Source organism: Homalodisca vitripennis, chromosome 2, assembly GCF_021130785.1.
Source record: "Homalodisca vitripennis isolate AUS2020 chromosome 2, UT_GWSS_2.1, whole genome shotgun sequence".
NCBI lineage: Eukaryota > Metazoa > Arthropoda > Insecta > Hemiptera > Cicadellidae > Homalodisca > Homalodisca vitripennis.
In genome coordinates this window covers 176357633-176376745 of record NC_060208.1, presented here as the reverse complement: position 1 = coordinate 176376745, position 19113 = coordinate 176357633, and the positions used below count along the sequence as shown (strand labels likewise).

Sequence of the window (19113 nt, the reverse complement as noted above, 5' to 3'; positions counted from 1 at the left end):
TCCTACAGTTGAGGCCAAACAACAAATCGCACAATTCAGACTTTGTTCTTATTACAATCCATTACAAACTTTACAAAAATCACAACACTTTTATCACAAAATTCCTTCTGAGTGAATTATTTTATTTAAGCCAATGAATTACTTGATGTGGTGGTCATGCACTTATGTAACACCTGTATCGAGGCTTGGCATCCAGCCTCAGGTAAGATGTGCATCATGAGCGCCCCAACTCATGCACTCATTGAATCACAGGTCCATGTAGTTTATCATGTCTACCCTACACACAACCACAATGACACTGACCTGTAATGTGTCCAGTCCAGCCTGTACTGAGGCCTGGCGCCCCGCCTCAGCCGAGATGTGCATCATGAGCGCCCGACTGATGCACTCATGGAACCCAAGGTCCATGCAGTCTATCAGGTCTGACAGGTCATCCACAAAGTACTTGTGGAGTGTTGTGTTGCTTGCCTCAAGGTTCAGGATGTACTCGTTGCGAGCTTTTAATGCCTTCAGTTTAGCATCGAAGTACTTGTTTTTCCGCTGAAAAAAGAAACTCGTTTTGGACATGCTTTATAAAATTTCATTATTGAAATTCATTCCTGTATATAGATTTTATGGGTTAAAAACCTTATTAAATCTCATTTTACAAATCATTAAAGAACATAAAATGAAAAATATTTCAATTTAAAATTGTATTATTATTACATCTCTTTACACCAACCCTCTCCCTCTCCCTTTACACTTGTGGGTAAGAAAGCTGGTATTTAACCCTCCAAGTTCAAAATTTTTGAGTTAATGTCAATTTATTTACAGATGGAATTGAATGAATTAAGACTATGAGTCCAATTAAGAGATTAACCACACAATTTAAAATTAAAATTTTGATCAGAATATTTTCCCTTAGTATTTTTATCAATGACAGTTTGGTAACTCGTTTAGTCCATTCATGTGAGTGTACATTTGAAAAAACTGAGTGGTTGTAAAGTTAAGATGGCAATTGAATATGAAGTACACTAATTAAATTAAAATACATTATTAACTGTTTAGAAATACGTCTTTAATCTGTATGGTTTTTTATTGCAAACATGGCCACTATTTTGGATATTCTGAAACACATCTTAGCAGCATTTCCCACAGTGGGAAAATTGTCCTGAAATGTACAAATACAACCCAGGAGTTAAGCCTAAATCGCTGATATGTTCAATTTGAATTCACTTTAATGGTGAGTTCTTCTACAACAAACTGAACACAAAGTGAAACACGTTAATTTTCCCAACAATAACTCAAACAAATTTTAGATGAACATAATGAGAACAGCGTGATCAATCTGAAATGGACATTGTTAATCAATTTATTGATTGAAAGTAAAACTAAGAACAAATGAACCAATTAAAAACATCTGTAATGGAAGTAATTCATTTTAACTTCATTCTGTGCATTAATTAAAAGCTGTAATTGTTTCCAGTGAATGGACAGATTACACGAGAATAATGAGAGCCTACAAGGGCTGCAATATGAACGGAAAGTTACTCTGAAAAATACAACTGGGAGGAAACTTGAAATAAAATCCACCCTCAGTCATGTTTCACATGTTTACAATAATTTTTCTTACACAGCCTCTAGAAGGCACAGGTTATCTTTATAACTATAACTTTGTACATTTCATGCACATTATTACATAATGCAATATTTAATTTGTACTAATAAATACTTTTAAATTCTTCCCAGTAGTTTGAATGTCTACTGTCATACAAGTCTTAAACTTTGCACATTTTATGAAAAATTACTAAAATATCTTCAAGAACATTTTTTTACAAACAACAGAAAAAAAAAGTTATTACAATTCTAAAGTTACAATTTAATTCACTTGGAGGAAATGGGTGATAATGATTGATTCTCCAGCATAACTTATTAATAATATTATAATGTTGTTCTTAAAAAAACGCCAAGACTTCAAAATAGCTGGAGTTAGTTTGTCCTTTTTAACCCTTCAAAGCAATTAGTTTTAAATGGTCCTACCCCTTATAGTACTTGTTTCCCTCCCAGTATCCAGTAATGAACGCATTGCCTAATATAACATATATATTTTCAAAATAAATAACTTTAATGGCATGGTCAAAAGATTGGTACTGAAGGGGAAAATAATTATAAATATGTGTACAGAAATTATTGTACAGCAAAGAATTAAACATTTTGGTTCAACTTTCATAAAGATAACTAATCATAGCTCATAGCTCAAACAAGTGAAATTTTACAAACTGTAATAATACACTCTGCGCAATAATTCCAAATACTAGAAATAAAAAAACCAACAACAAGGAGTAGACACTAGACTTAAATACAATATTACTGATCGACTTGTCAAAATCATCAGTTTTACTAGAGATATATATATTTTTGTAATACATCTCAATAGCTGAATTATGTGAGTATATCAATAAATACATCACTCACAAAATTACTGACTGAATTACAAGCATTTGACATGAGGAAAACTAAGTTTGAAGGATTAATACAGTTGTACATCATGTTAAACAGGTCAGTTGTTACTTAAAACAGTGTCAATCTGGAAACACATCTCTTAGGAAGTGTATTATTTATTCACCACACAGCTTTCTGAATTTTGATTGATAAATTAAAATTTTAATATTATCGTACTTCCCCTAAGGTTGTTGTATAGCTTGTGCTCTTATTATAAAGTGCTCCCTCAATTTAGCGAATTTAAGAACAAATCAAAATTGAAATTATTCACTGCAGGTTTAATACAACAGGCACAGCTGAAAGAAGTTTAATGATTATGAAGGGTCTTATAAGAGCTTAAATTACAAAGAGACGAGTGGTGAGCAAAGAAAACGGCCTGGGTTGTCGGTGGTTACAGGGGAGGAAGGGAGGCTAAAACAAAGCCACCCTCCACTTCTCGCTGCGTAATTCCAATACATTTCCCTTTTGTAATTTTCGCCATTCGGCAACAGAGATCCAGATAATGAGAGTAGTTATGACAGTTTTGCACATTCACCACGAGGAGTTCAAGTTGTACTGTTCTATTGTTCTGTGGTTTCACTGAATCAGTTTAAAGTTTTGTTTTGTCTCATTTAAACAATACTACTCAATTAACACTAGGGGACACCCCACCCCACTCTACAAGGCGAACCCGATTTGCTATACTCCTTTGTTTCAATATCACAAAATCCATTCCTTGTACACTTGAGACCCTGGTGACAAATTCCATTTTTACGAGTTGTAACCTTAAATACTGTACAGTTAGCCACAAGACTATTAATACAATTGCTCGGGTAACAGTTGTTTGGTTCATAACATTGAAATCTGAATATTCAAATATACTGCATTGATTAATTAGACGAAAAGGATACTTTACTCCAAATTTTGTTATTTTATGCTGATAACAGTACAAGAATATGAATTCATTTTGGGACATTATCACATGTACAATTATCTTATTGGTAGAAGAATGGCAATCTTATCAACATACTGTCACTAATACTCATCAAATCAACACTCTTATATTGTACAGTCATGTAAAACTGCTTTTGGTTTTTGGTTTTGCTGTTACTTTAATATCTATGTTAATTCATATCATATTTGTATTCCAACAAAAGTTAATTCAACAACTCTTGAATTACCAATTTTTTTCTAAATCTTTTAAGTAGATCAAGAAATATTGAACATTTTCTGAATGATTATTGTGTCAATGTGCTGTAAATTTTAAAACATCATTTTACCCTCTAAAATTATACTCTCTGTAAAAGTTTTAAATGATAGGCACTGATATTAATAGTTTAAAATGTACAGGCATGGAAAAAACTATTTTAACCAAAATAAAATTTAAAAGGCCATTTATTCCTTTAATCAGGGCCGTAACTAGGATATGGCTTTTTAGAGGGAAGAGGAGGGTATCTGATTGAAGAGCTCATTGGGAGATATGGAATGAATGTGAATGAATCGAAATTTAATAAATTACAAATTTAGATTAAGTCTGGGTTTTGGGGAGAAATTTCTATCAGTCAAATTCCCCCCTCAGTTGTGTCACTGCATTTAGCAATTGACAAAAGTATTAATAATAATAATTACTCTTTTCAGTTCATCCCTCATCAAAACATTACTTAAACACATCTGAAATTTTCACATATTTTGGCCTTGTTGTGAAGAACCATCTTCAATTGAAAATTATGTTAAACTGCAAGTTTCAGTTTGAGTTTAATATTTTGTATTCTAGAGTGGAAGCACAATATTGGTTCCACAAATCATTACATACTGATTGTAATTATTGTCTACATATCTTCACCACTGAACAGAGATCATGGTCATTTCAATTAAGGCTGTTCTTGCCACTAAGAAAGGGCGTTTGTGAGCCATCTGTTCTGAGACAAAACAAGAGGGTGTAATCACTCCCTCTCCTCCCCTCCCACTTCACCACCCCCTGAACCTCATGCTGAGTAGCTCGACAAAGAGAATCGACTTTGATCAGTCCCCTGATTACCTCACCTGCTCTCCATGGATCAAAGGCCACGACTTATGAATTTTCTGTTGATATGGATGGAATTCAAAGGACAGCTTTCATCTAATATTCAACCTCTCAATCCCCCCTGTTAGGTAAACTCCTGTCACTTACGTTTTTAACTTTCTTCTCAATTAAGTACATTATGGGCTCTTAAAATGAAAGGCAAAATTTAGGAATACTTGTTTATTAAAATTGCATAACATGCGAGTCGGGTATTCCTCACTTTTAATGGATGTTTTGTACTGTGCATCTCCAGTCCATCTGTTCACCACGCTTCCCATGTACCACTGTTACAGTTTCAGTTAACCTTAAACATTTGGATTCTACTTAAGGACGTTCTGTCCTCATTTAGCGGCCTTCACTGCCCGTGCATGTTATGGTGTAACGTTACTGTTTGCAGACTTTTATGTTGTTTTACTGGTTTCCATAACTTTTCATTTTAAGTTAACAATAAATTATGTACATAAAATTAAGTATTTTGTGAAATTGCAACAGCTTTCTAGCATTCCATCATTGAAATAATATTGCACTCTGAAATAAATGTTTTGTTTGAAAATGGTAAAACATGTGCCTCTTTAATAACTGTTTTACTAAAGAGTTTAGTAAACTTTCAGTGTTCCTAGTGGCTAGATGGCTAAGCATATCCAAATAACACCAAGAATAAAACAGTCTTACACTTGTATTTTAAACTAAATCTATAAACCTAATGAGTTTTCTCAGCCTTTAACTCAACTCACTTTCTGCACCTCCTTCTCGATAAGCCGGAACTTCTTGGATTTGTCCAGTTTCTCCTTGGGAAGACTCTGCTCGATCTTGAGCCGCTGGTTCTCCACAAGCCTCAGCTTAGCCTCGGCTGCCCGACATTCTCCCTGGTACGCCTGATAGGTCTTCATGGTGGTGTGGAGCTCGTGCAGCACCCGCAATATCTCCTCATGTGTCTCATAACCGATCTCCCGACACTACATCAAACATATCAGACATTAGTTACAAAAGATGTTAACAGTATGCTGCAAAACAGACAAATTCTGAAAAAACCTTTTTAAACAGCATCAAAATGTGATATACCACAGCTTTTGTGAGCAAGTACACTTTGAATTAGCTGCAGTTCACAGGTGAATGAGTACTGGGTGGTTTACAAATTATTAAATGCATAACTTCATAATTTTGTTTTACAAAGATTTAATACAAACGATTTTGTACAAAGGTAAGTCGAGATTAGTAATGCTATTGTTTGTGCTTTTATGCTGTACTTGAGGTGTATGCTAATTTTTCCATACACAACTTTTCTCTGTAGTCAAGTTTAACTTCGCTATATTCTTCATATTTATTTAAAACATTTTTTAGTTTATGTTGTAGGTTTTATTTGTCACCTAAAAAGAGAACAATTATCAGTTCTCAAAAATATAGTATTTCAGTTTTTTTTTTACATGAAAATCGCAAATATCTTAAATTCTATTAACCTTTGAAATAATTTATCCCCAATAATGAGATCTAAAAAAAATACAGGTTTAGATAATAAAACTTCCTCAGTTCAGCCATTCACTACCTTTACTGGATTCAGTCAAACCTAAAAAAAGCACTGTTGCAAAATCCTTGTGAACAAAAATGTTCATACCTTACAATTCTGGTGATTTTGAGCTTTCCCCAATAACATTTAATAAGATTTTGATAACGGTATCAGGTTTATTGGTAAGAACATTTAAATTAAAATTAACATCAAGAATTGAACTTTATATAGTTAACAAGTCCAAATAATGTCAAATAGTATTTAAATAAAATGTTAATAGATCTTTTAAATGTCTTACTAGACCGTATTATATTCCGGTAAGATTTTAATAGCAAGACGACTATCATTATCATAAAACTCTTGGCTTTACTACAAACAGTACTCATTTCCTTGAATCCTGTCTAAACTACTTTGCTAGAGCCTGGGATTCGCTTGAGTTTTTAGTTTCCAGAGAGAGGGGACGAATAAAGGAATGTTCAGTCTGAGAAAGCAGCCATTTCACAGTGGCTGGTTCGCCCGCAGCATTAGTATGCTGTGTACAGGCCACTTCATTACTACCAACCCCACGACTCATCATATATGTTGCAGGTTTGCTCACTAGAAATGCACTGTCACTATAGCCAATTAAAACGTTTTATTTGATTATTTACTTATTTATTTGTAGAGAATATAACTATGTTAAAATATCTATAAAAAATTCAATATTAATCTTCGATGTTTTCAATCAAATACTGTATGTACAGCAAAATTATTTTATAATATTATCACTGTGCTTGTTGTACCAAGCAGGCATGTTTTGTTGTGGTTTAAGAAATAAAAACAGTACAAGGAATGAATTTCATTGATTCAATAACTTTACTATTACATGAGTAGTGCAGTTATAGACAGTTCTTGAAAACCATTGAGCCTCACCTAAAAAGGTAGAATAGATCAGACTGAACTTCAATCTAAGAAAAAGAAAATGAAAAAAGTAGACCATTTCCTCATAAGACTCACATTGATTGAAAACATTTGTCCATACACAAATATAGTGTTTTTAAAGTTGTACCCTCATCTAGCTCAACAGCATTAGCCAAGCACAAGTCCAACACAAGAGACAGTATCTGAGCAATTGCCTGACAATAATACCAGTATAGTGCTTATAAGTGAGCCAGGCTTGGTTAATCGTACTGTGTAACAGGTCCATAGGTATTGGTAGAGAGTTTACACCACTCTTAATAGCTAATCAAATCATTTTTCATAAAACCGAGACTAATTGGGCAGGTAAGGTGTTGTAAAAGTAAAGTAAAGGTGTCTTATTTTACCAGGCGAAGTTAGGGCTAAGAAGCCTTCTCTAACACTTAACCTGGGGACCAATGGCTTAGAGGTGACGTCCGAACCACCATCAATGGCCACACACACAGACTGCTTGCAAGGACAAGCTCACTTAGCGGTCACCCCTCCAAGCTCTGGTTATCTTGCAATAATCATTGTACCCGCTACACTGTGGCATTAGTTGTATTGAATAATATAGAGTGGAAGAGTCATCCAAGAGAAGAAACTGAATATGGTGGAAATGGAATTTAAAACTAAAGAAGGTACAATATGAAGTGGCCTATTTCTCAATCTTCATTAAATTCCTAAATGTAGAAATCAGGTTCACTGTTATTTTCAATTACTGAAGTGCAAGTCCCAAGAAGACCGATATCTCTTGAATTTTTTATTTTAAACTACCTATATTACACCCCCTTCCACAAATAATAAGGCTTAGGAATGTGTCACGTGAATGGACTTTTTTTAGTAGCCAACACAGAGTTAAGGCCATTATTCTGTCCTAACATGAGTGATCTCATCACTGCAAAGGCAAATTCCACATGATAAAAAAAGAGAAATAGAATGATAGAAATATATTTGAAAAATAGAAAAAGTTTAATGAAACTGACAGCCAAAAAGTAGATGGACAAACAGACTAAGAAAAATCTCAGATGGAAAGCTAGACATTCAAACAGGTAATGCACCAAAGCATTTAAGAAAGAAAAAGAATTCTATGAAAGTAGACACTGACCCTCCTATATATCCTTTGTACATCCTCGATGACTTGTGAAAGCCTGCTGACCAGATGAGTAGAGTAGACTTCGCTGAGTGCTGCATGGTCCTTGCTGAGGTTTTTGGTTTGCGTTACCAATTGCTGCCAACACGAGTATGTTGAAAACAGCGGCCACTGGTCCCTCCTGCAACATAACGTATATGGTCATACGATGACAGAATAATAACATTTTATTAAATGGAGGATGTGACACAAAATATAAAGGAATTTACACAGTAAGAAAAATTAAACTGTATCCATAGATTAAGAGTAATAAATTAAGGTAAAGAGGTGTTAAATTAAGAGCTACAAACTGATCCTAAATTGCTTTGCATAGTACTTTATCCTCATTAAAGATCAGTATTGAAGATATGACAACAAATGAAAAATGCTAACTTACACTTATCTGTAAACCTAAAGACTCAATTTTGATCAATGTTCATGTTTAATTTTGATTTGAACCCAAGCTCCAAAAGAGAATAAATTTGTAAAACAAAATTTTTTCTTCTCTTGTTTAATCCAGTAAACTTGGGAGTGTACAGAATTTCATTAAAAGGATCTAAGATTAATGAATAAGCCTTTAACTTAATGTTATGTTGGTCACCTCTGCAACACAGAAGTACTCTCTGTTCCTGTTTCACTACAGCAGTATTTCTCAAACTTTGTGGACTCAAGGGTCCCTTTAGGTTTGTACTACTTTCCGCAGTGCCCTACCTCCTTAAACTCACCTTAATTGAATAGATGAAGAACAACAATAAAGTATTATGACTTTATAATTCTCTCCTAATAATTCATTCACATATGTAACATAATTGCCTGTATGCATATTGTGTTTCATAAATATCTCAAGTAAAAAACATTGTTTTAATAAATTATATCTAATTATTTACTATTCACTATTACTAACTTTTAAAGAAAAACTCTATATTATATTATTGTTAAAAGTGAAGTAGTAACAAGTAAATATGTAAAGGCAAGTAAATAAAGTACAAATTATTTTACATTTTAAATATTGTTTTAATAATTAAATTCATACAAATTACAGTTTAGCCAGTCAGTTTATATCTACTCAGATTCATCATAATTCATAGTATTTGTTTCAAGTTCACACAGCCCTATATAAAAGTCTAATGCGAAGGGTAAGAATGTTATCCTTTAATTAATACGTCAAAATCTGGCCTCATATTTAAAACTGCAACATGCACTTCTTTCTCAATTGTAATGTATGGTCTATTGTTTATATATAGTCTCTCCAATGTATGGTCTATTGTTTATATATAGTCTCTCCAATGTATGGTCTATATTTTGATTTGATGACTGCCATAGTTGAGAAGCCCGCCTCACAAAGGTTGAATGTAGCAAAAGGTATCAACACAAGCAACACTTTCCTGGAAATTTGCGGGTTCTTTTTATTTTGATGTTATACAAAATCTCTAGCACATAGTTTGTTTGGAATCCAGTCTTCAACAAAATATGTTTGGATATCAACCAGTTATTCACTCTCTTCAACCTTTAGATGTATTTCTTCGTTACATGGATTTGGTTCCCACATAAGATTTGATAACACTGACAGGAAGATATTCATCACCATACACTCAGTTCAGAGAAATACTGCTAAACACGTCATTAAGATCATCTTCCACATTCAAATAATTATCTTCAATAAACTGTTTCAAGGTAGTAATCCTAGTGTAATCACTTTTAGAAACGATAGTATTCCAAAAATCGAGTATCTTTCCAAAACCTTCCATTTTGTCTGACAGGTTTAAGATATTCGTGTTCTTTTCTTGCAATTACTTATTATGTTCAACTTTTCAAACAGTTCTGTAAGAAAACAGAAAGTCCTTATCAATAAATTTGTCAGCAAAGACATGGTGTTTATCCTTCAGGTAAGCATATATTTCGTATGTCAGCTCAAAAAATCTAGAAAGGAGGACTTCTGTAGAACAAAACACATGAGTAGCCAAATCCCTTGTCCTCGCATATTTGTTTAAATAATCTTACTTTTTAGGAATGTTTTTACTGTAGTTAATTGCTCCGATGACAATGAGTCCAAATCGCACTGGTAGCATTTGCTTGAACAGAGCTTGAAGCCCCTTTTGAACTGCTACTATCAGTATGCTACAAATTCCAACACATTTTTGCTAGTCAATGCATGCTTATTGGCTTGTCTGGGTGGAGTATTGTGTAGTGTTAAGACAACAAGTTCCAAGAGAAGTGGTAGTGCACCTAGAGTCTCTCACCAGAGCGCTCTTTGTGCAATGACGTAACAATCTCTTTTGTTTACACTTAATTGTTTTAATACAAAAGTAATTTTGAATAAGTAATTTTTTAAAATGTTTTCACATATTCTTAATCACTGTCGTTTAATCGCGGTGCTCCTGCCAGAATTTCGAGGTGGTGTGGTTCACACTTGGAAAAGCACTGCTCTACAGGAATCACAACTCTTCACATATAAAATATTTCGTCTTAAATCACATTGACATTGAGAATAAATATTCCAATGAAAGTACTTAATTAAGACCTTGTTTATACTGTTCACACTCAACTGTGACATGTAGAAATGCCGGTTATTAAGTCATCTTTAGCTTGCACCATCACCTAGTTATTAGGGCTAATTGGCTAGGTGACCTATTCAACTTCCTTTGGCATACATGCACTGTACTGCAAACCTTGGCATACACACACTGTACTGCAAACCTTGGCCGAGATACAAATCTGCCAGAATATCAAAATGAGTTTGACTAAGCAAGTAATTAATTAACTTTTGGTGAGAGTGATGGTTCTTTATTATTTTTATGTTCAGCTTGAATATCTTTCTCTGTATATTTATTAGAAACAAAGTGGGCTTTTATTCTTGATACACTTTTCCATACTGAGCAACATTTGCTCAGCAACAGTGTAGATTGTTTGTCTTAAAAAATTTAAAAAAATAAAATGTAACATCATGGTTTTACAGTAATGCTGAACATAATTGAAAATTAGAATCAGTAAATAAATGAACAAAATTAATTTGTTATTTAGATAATCTTTACTGTATTTCAATGGCACAATATTTAGGATTTCAAAAAGACTTTTTTCCTGCAACAATAATAAATATAATTAGCAGTTATAGAAACTAAAGTGAAAGCTTTACAACTGACAATAAAATTAGTCAAATATAAAACAGTAAAATGCTTATCATTGATTAGATTAAGACCACACAATTACCTGAAGAAGATTAAACAAATAAAGAACCTAATTGCTCTACACCTCTTTAATTACCTATTACCATTGATAGGCAGTGTTATATATCCTGTAATAACCTAGGGATGATGTTTATAACACATACTTGTTAATACATGTTTAAAGAATTTTCTCTTTGAAGGCAACTTAAATTGAGGTGGAAGGATTTTATTGAATTGTGGGCTGAAAGATTTAAAAACTGATGTTCTATGGATGGAAATAAATTTATGTATAACTTCTACAATGTAGATAGATGGATTTGAATGTTAAAAATCATAATTCTTAAAAATAGGTTTTGTATATATTTAATTAGTCTTTAATTAAAGAGGAAGTAGGAAGCAACAGGCTTCCCTGAAGTTTCATGAAAAATTTCAAATATACAACTCATTTCAATGTCAAGATATCCTGCAGACAAGTAGACAGATAGAAAATCATACAGAAAAGAAATTAACAAAAATGTACTCATGAAAACTTCATGGTAGGAGATGAAACCTTTCTTTGGATATTTTGCCACATGCTGCATTAACTTTTTTGTTCATAAAGTTAGTTTCATAGCAGTATTCAAATAATTAAAATTCCAGTGAGCTCAAGAGAACACTGCAACGTAAGAATACTCTAAAATCAAATCTTGTCACCGTCTATGAACAATGACTTCCCACTCTATTATTTTACCGTTTAATTCTAAGAATATAAATGTTACATGTTAAAATCTCATATGATTGCACTAATTTTGTTTACAATTTTCTTTTTTCTGCTATTTTCTCTTTACCCATAAGATCAATGTAAAATTATTCGTAAACACTCAGCCAAATCCCATGCATCATCATCGAACTCAGTGTTTCTTATCTAGAAATGATGCTTCATGCAAACTTGACGTTTATAAGTGACTTCGTGTTCGAGATGTGGTGCGGACAGACATACAGACAGAATTTGAAATTGTCTCTCGAGTGACAGACGTAGCTAAAGCTCTGCCAAAAAGCCATTACTCTCAACGCCCATTTTGCAAAATGAGTAGAGATTTTGTTTTGTTTTTTTATTATCAGAAACCGAATTACTCAGTTTTTGTTCTATTGCGGGATAATTCACGGAGATCGGAGATCAGTAGTCCGTGACACAAAATAATAGTAGCATTCCCAATACAAAACAAAATGTGGAACGTTTTATACAGGAAAAACTACAAGTCTAAACCATACCGGATGAAGATGTTTTCTCATTCTCATAACACAGTAACCATTGTGTGAGTTAATTTCCTGTACTGTATACAAAGGCTGTAAAGTTGGGTATAAATAATAAACTATGCGAAGATACATAAGCAAACATTCTCTATTGGCGTGACATGAACAGACATCTACAGGGTGATTATAGTGACATTGCTAAAAACCAACTACCATTGGTAGTAGTCTCTTGGCAATAGGAGCGATAAAAGTCTGAATGAGTTGAGATCGCATGCAGGTAGTGTAGTAGAGTAGCACAAATTACAAGGCGTAGTAAGAGTCGAGTTATCCAATCTAGTAGTATCAGATTACACGAGTGGGTGGGGGAGGGTAGTCTGCTGCCATGGCAACCACCCTCACAGCCACACTACTGACTTAGTGAATACTGGCATACCATTTGGCTGACTGCCACATGCAAGCCATCCATACTGCACACCATACCTCCCTCAGTCTGTCCCATTGTCCACTGTTCCGAGGACCACTTGACAACGTTTGCAACAAATTCTGCGAAGTAAGTATGTAGTCAAAGTAAGTATGTAGTTGAAGTAAGTATGTAGTCGAAGTAAGTATGTAGTCGTACAAGCGTTCTATACAAATTTTCACATTTCAATCGTCTATATTTCCCATTCAACATGTCTAGTCTCGCCGCAGTCAACCGCCTTATTTTAGAGACTTAAGAGACAACAATCACAGAGAAAATTTATAAAATATAAAAAAATTTGACTTCAAAAAGAACATTTGTATTCATGATTTCAGGAACACTTTGATTTCTATACGATATACACACGCTTTCTTCTCAAGCCATGTGTTCAGTATAGGTACACAAAGAAATGTTTCTTAATGCCATTGAAAATTTGGAAAAAAATCACTCTGACCAGTATGGTTTTTACGAAAAAAAATACAAAAGGAAACTCCTAATATTTCATTAGAAAACAGCAAATTTTGAACAAAATCCAAAAATAAATTTATTATGTATCAAACAAAATGCATATGGCCTTGGATATAAACAAATATTACAAGATAATTGTTTGAACGTGAGGGAAGGCAATGTATTCGTGACGTGAAATGACACAACTTGATGAATCAGTTAAAAAAGTTGTTGCTTGATTAACTAAAATAGCATTTTGTCACTAGGCTACTTACAAAAGACTCAGAACAAAAATATAATAGCTGCCAGGGAAAAACATGCACTGTCTATGATTTGCAGGTCATTGCATTTTTAATGCAAAAAAAAATTGTTTTTACAACTTTTAACAGGCCTAGTATTACTGGTAAGGCAGTTTTTATGTAAATGTAAACTATTTCTTCATACAAGGTAAGGGACAATGGAAAGTTATGTGCATCAATATGATACACATGGCTAGGAAAGTGAGATGGAAAATGTCTCATATTGATACTCAAGACCTGGCAAAATAGGCAATGACATTATTTGGCCTCATAGTAAAGGTATATATTAAGTAGTTGTGGTTAGCAGTTAATGTTAGTTTGTCCTGCACTTGTGTTCCACAAACATTTTCGGAGTCCTCAAATTTGGAATAAACGTTTGAATAAATTAAAGGAATTTCTCGTTTAGTCGTCTTTGGGCGATTGCAACCCAGTTTCCAAAGCCAAATTCCAAAAGCCTAGTCCTTGAACACAAAAAAATCCATCCTGTTATGGAATTCTGGGAAAGTAAATCTCAGATTAATCGGTTTCTTATGGATATTGCAACTGGAATCTACGATATATCATTATCTCTGTAAATGTTGCGCGATGCTTCAAATACCGTACGTGTACGGTCTTCATGTCAACTATTGTCAATACAACCATCAATATGCGTGTTCTTATATATTGGAACATGGTTTAGTACTTGACGCCCTGTAACTTCTGAACCAATAGCACACAAGACATTCCTATCTTTCACTAGACCTCGCTGGTATTATCACATTTGTTTGCAGAGTTAGGTTTTTTTTCTAAAATCATTCTCCAAAATGCCACGTAACATTCTTCTCGCAGTTGCCAAACACACAGATACCAAACTAAACCACATGTGAAGAGTACTGTAACTTTGTACTTATGATGTTATGATAGTGAGACCAAGGATAGTAAACCAAAATATACGATGACGCCCTACAAGGGAATTTTTCGGACGAAGGAAGAAGTGAGACGTTTCGTAAAACAACCCGTCTTGTAATATATGGTAATTTGGCTTGTTTAGAAGTTGACTAAAAATCTGACGTCCACTACTTTTTTATAATTAAACTCCTTAAAACGATCCCGTCCAACACTTAGTGGATTACTGATCGCTTTCTGGCAGCGCACACCTTGGCATCTCTGGGAGGATCGTGGAGATAAAACCCATTTCAAGACTCATCCCTCCGCCAGACGTATGACAAAAACCAACAAAACCGCCCCCATAATCCGGCAGCGATGTGACGTCCTCTCCTAATTTACTTAGGGGCGATGTTTTGTCCCCTGGCCCCCACGTCGTACATCAGCACGCCACCGTCTGAGCCTGTAATCCCGCCAGCCCTAGGCTACTCGTGGGGTGGTCCGTCCCCGACCTTTCTAATTATGTAACTAGCAATTTGTATCGGCACGCCCGAGTCTTTTTATATCGTCGACGAATTGAAACTTTTCAACCCTCAGCAGTCTGATTGAGCAATTTTCTCTAAAAGCCTTTCAATAAATCAATTCAGGCCTTTTCCTCTGGGGCACTTTTGCGAATCAATAACACTCTAGGGTCATCAATAGCAGGCCAGAGTAGGGTCCAGAGTACTGTTTACTGAAATAAAGAGAGTTATATTGTTTATTTGTTACAAATTACCTTTTTTCTGCGATCAAAACAAAAAATGTACTCAATATTGGTTATCACCCTTTGTATCTACACAGGAAAGCCCGGTTCTTTTGTTATATTTTCTGTTTCCATAGCTACAGCTTTTGCGAGAATCATCAAGAGAGTTACGGTACTAGGTACTACAGGGAAAATTAGGAAGTACACAGAAGCTTAACCCGTGCTATCTTTGTCTTAAATTCAAAATTTGACAAGGTCCTTTCTTATCACGGCCCGGTGAGTTTTCTTGCCACTGTAAACTGTAATCCAAACATCATTACAATCAATAAAGTATATTAATATTACGAATGATGATTGAAGAAACTTGATAAAACTGTCTATTAAGACACGAAACTCGTGGACAGATATAATATTTGGTACAGAAACAGGCGATCGCCTGAATATGTGCAGGAGTCAAATCATTATGATTTCATACAGAACGATACACATTAAAAATAAAATTTTAAAATGTGGAGAATGGACCGATATTTATGACAGCAGAAAATCTGGGAGGTCTACAGACTGAATATAGGGCAATAAGGCCAGTCCAAATGCAGAAAGTCTCCAGAGACAAAACAGATGATGAACCCATACCAAGTTATAACAGAAGCATTATGAGATAAAACGAGGTATTTAGAAATAGTACAACGGAGACGAACACGGACGACCGTATTCAGTACTTAGGATGTGTACAGGGTGTGACGGTGACAGAGCAATAAAACAGGGTCTAAAGATAGGGTTAAATTATAAATATTCAGCTTTAGAGCTGAACAGTTATCAAATTAATTGTATGCAACAAATCAGGGAATAGCTGATTATAATAAAATGTAGGCTGATACAATTAGGTGAATGGTAATTTGCTACATAATTATTATATCAGATGGATATGTAGAGAAATTTAAAGACTGATTTCCATAATCTATACACTCTTATTATCTTTTACTTATTGCCAACCGTCACATAGTGATAAACATGTAGCTAACTGAAATTATGCCGTATAATTATCAGTCAAAGTATGTAGTTTACTCTACAAGTGACCAAGATCTACTTAATCTAGGCTGAATGATTTTTATAATATAAATTGGTTTGTCTAAAAATTGCAAAGAGTTTCTACGGCAACAACTTTGAAGGAGAACAGGCTGAACAAAATTATAGTAAAATATTCAATGGTACGTATACACATATTAGATCGTAAGCAACTAAAATTAGGTAAGGAAAATAATAAAAGTTACAAACAGTCTGGAGGAAAAGGAGAAAAATACTATTTTACTTAGAGACAAAATTTATAGAAAATGCCACATGTACGAAGACCGATTAAGAAAACGAAAAAGGGGCCAACACCAACACAAGCGGTGAGCCCACAAGAAAAAGATAATGGCTCATCGGGGACATTAAATTTGAAGCAAAGTAACCAACAGCGAATGGATTCAAATACAAAAATAGAACGAACATTAGAACACGGTAAAAGTAATAACAGTAGCGGAGACACAAATGGTGATCAACTGCCGAAATTTAAAAGTGGTCTTTTGGAAAAGGAAATAAAACTTCTGAGTAAGAAACGTAACTTACAGAAGACAGGAGGCGATAATTCTAATGTGACTAAGGAGGATGAAAAAACGTCACAGCCGTTAGCAAAGGAGGTGAATAAAAGTGATGATGGACATAAGATGAATTCGAACTCTGTAGTGGATGAACTCGTGAAATGTCTTACAGCATTCGTCAAGGTGTTGTGCGCCTACTTGTGTGAAATGATACAACATATCGTTCACAACTGCTCCTGTTGTAACGATTCCTAAACGTTGTTTGTTATATATTTAATTTATAAATAAAATAAAAATTCAACCACAATTGGTTTTTTACGTCATGATAAAACTTACCCATGAAAGAACTCTGATTCTAATTAATTGGAGGTTGTCAATTTTGGTATAGATGCATTTTCAAGTTTACAGTTATTTGGACAGAAATAAAAGCTGTTATTTATAAATAGTTATTAGAACGTTACAGACGTTATCTAAGCAAAAGTACATTATTGCTTGGCCTGTTCGCAACTGATTTTGAAACTACAAATAGTAAATTTAAAATAGCCAGAGAACAAGTGTACTTTCACAAAATCTGCAATTGTTTTTAATTTGAGACGAACACCTTTCCTGTTACATAAACGGGTTTCAGGTTATGCGTGCAAGTTATAAATAATATAAAATTGAATAGTAACGTTAGATAGAGTTTGTCCAGCAAGACCACCGGACAAGATAATCAATCTCTAACTGGTAAAATGGGCGTTCTACCATATGAGGCAGATTGGAAATATTATGATGGGTAAGATTAAGTTGTGGGTGGAGGGGTCAGAGAGCCAATAGATATAACGGACAGTGTACTCGTTATCAGCCTTCCATGTAAAAGTTCTTTCATACCAGGGATTTAGAGTTTCGTCAAAGCTACAAAGCACTTTACATCCATCCTGGTAGGTCAAAGGATGTCGGATCAAGAATACAAAAATAAGATGCTTTCTAAATCAGGTTGTCAAAAGCCGATACCAATCCCACACCAAACGGTTGATGTACCAGATGAAAAGTTACGGGTGCCTTCTATAGCTTCTGAATAGGTAAGAATGAGACATGACCCTACTGGAAAATACTTGCATTAATTTCTGTCTGACATTTGTAACGAAATTAAAACCGACTAGTAGAGGTTGAGTGAGGACTAGAAATTCTCTTCTACTTTATTGGTACGTCTACAATCAAACTGCAGGAAATACTTTGATGACGGTTGGCGCCTTGCCTATGTATTATATTGAACTGTGTGCATTGAACCGAAGCGACTACAAGGAAATTACTTGGCGTCTCTTGTATATTCATTAAACACTACATTTTATCTCCCTTCTTTATTGTAAATAACTTTAAGACCTTTTTAACTTTACACGTTTATATAAGAACAATACTATAGTTAGATATTGAAAGCTAACCCGCTACCAAGCTGCAATTGTTAACCTTTATTGTCTCGAATCTTTACCAATAGTTGCAACAATTCAACCTTTGATCTTCAAGAGTTATCAAATTTCAGATTAGCGTTAAACTGGACGGTTTCATAGACAGCATTATTTGGTGACACTTCTTACGCCACCTTCGAGAAATATATTCAAGTTATTGAAACATTAGTTAAAGAAACACAGTACATACGAAGAATCGTCTCTATAGTAACGAGTGTAAGCTGTTTGTTGCTCAAAATTAGTAGTGAATAAAACGACGTGGTTGGACGACCAGATGAGAACCAAACACAATAGCCGAGTGGAGGAATCCAGAAAATCCACGAAACTCCCTGATGGCAAAGAAAACACTGGAGACCCCGTGGAGAACGTTCAAAGAAACTCTTCAAAACCTTCCGATGGCAAAAGAGTTATTGAAAATCCGACGGAGAAATTTCCAAAAAGGTCATCGAAATCCACCCATGGCAAAGAAGACATCGAAACCCCCATGGTGAAGGTTCAAGTGAACACAGATCCAAAAAATGAAGACACTAATAACAGTTCAAAAACGTCAAATGGCAGAAATAAGCTACTTTATTTGATCACAAAATTCTTTACGTATTTGTTAACATGCTTTCGGGCAGTTCTGGAATTTATCTATCATCTACTGAGCGAATCCTCAGAAATCTAACATTAAATATATAGTTATAGTGTTACAATTGATGTGTGTTGGCGTCCTTTTAATATTAAAATGATAGTTTTTGCTTCTGCTGAAGAAGTGTGACTTTATTTGTTTGCAAATCCTGTGT

General features: G+C 34.3%; 1 protein-coding gene across 6 annotated transcripts in view; it reads right to left on the bottom strand.

Annotated features, from left to right (window-relative positions):
- The window catches only part of LOC124355078 (SLIT-ROBO Rho GTPase-activating protein 1-like), a 338240-nt gene that overhangs the window by 41996 nt on the left and 277131 nt on the right, over positions 1-19113 (bottom strand). For all 6 annotated transcript variants that reach the window (XM_046806007.1, XM_046806011.1, XM_046806009.1 and 3 more), the window contains exons 3-5: positions 8071-8236; positions 5257-5478; positions 304-540 (exon numbers count right to left, since the gene is read on the bottom strand). In XM_046806007.1, coding sequence (XP_046661963.1) covers positions 304-540; positions 5257-5478; positions 8071-8236 — 625 coding nt within the window. The remainder of the gene's footprint in view (positions 1-303; positions 541-5256; positions 5479-8070; positions 8237-19113) is intronic.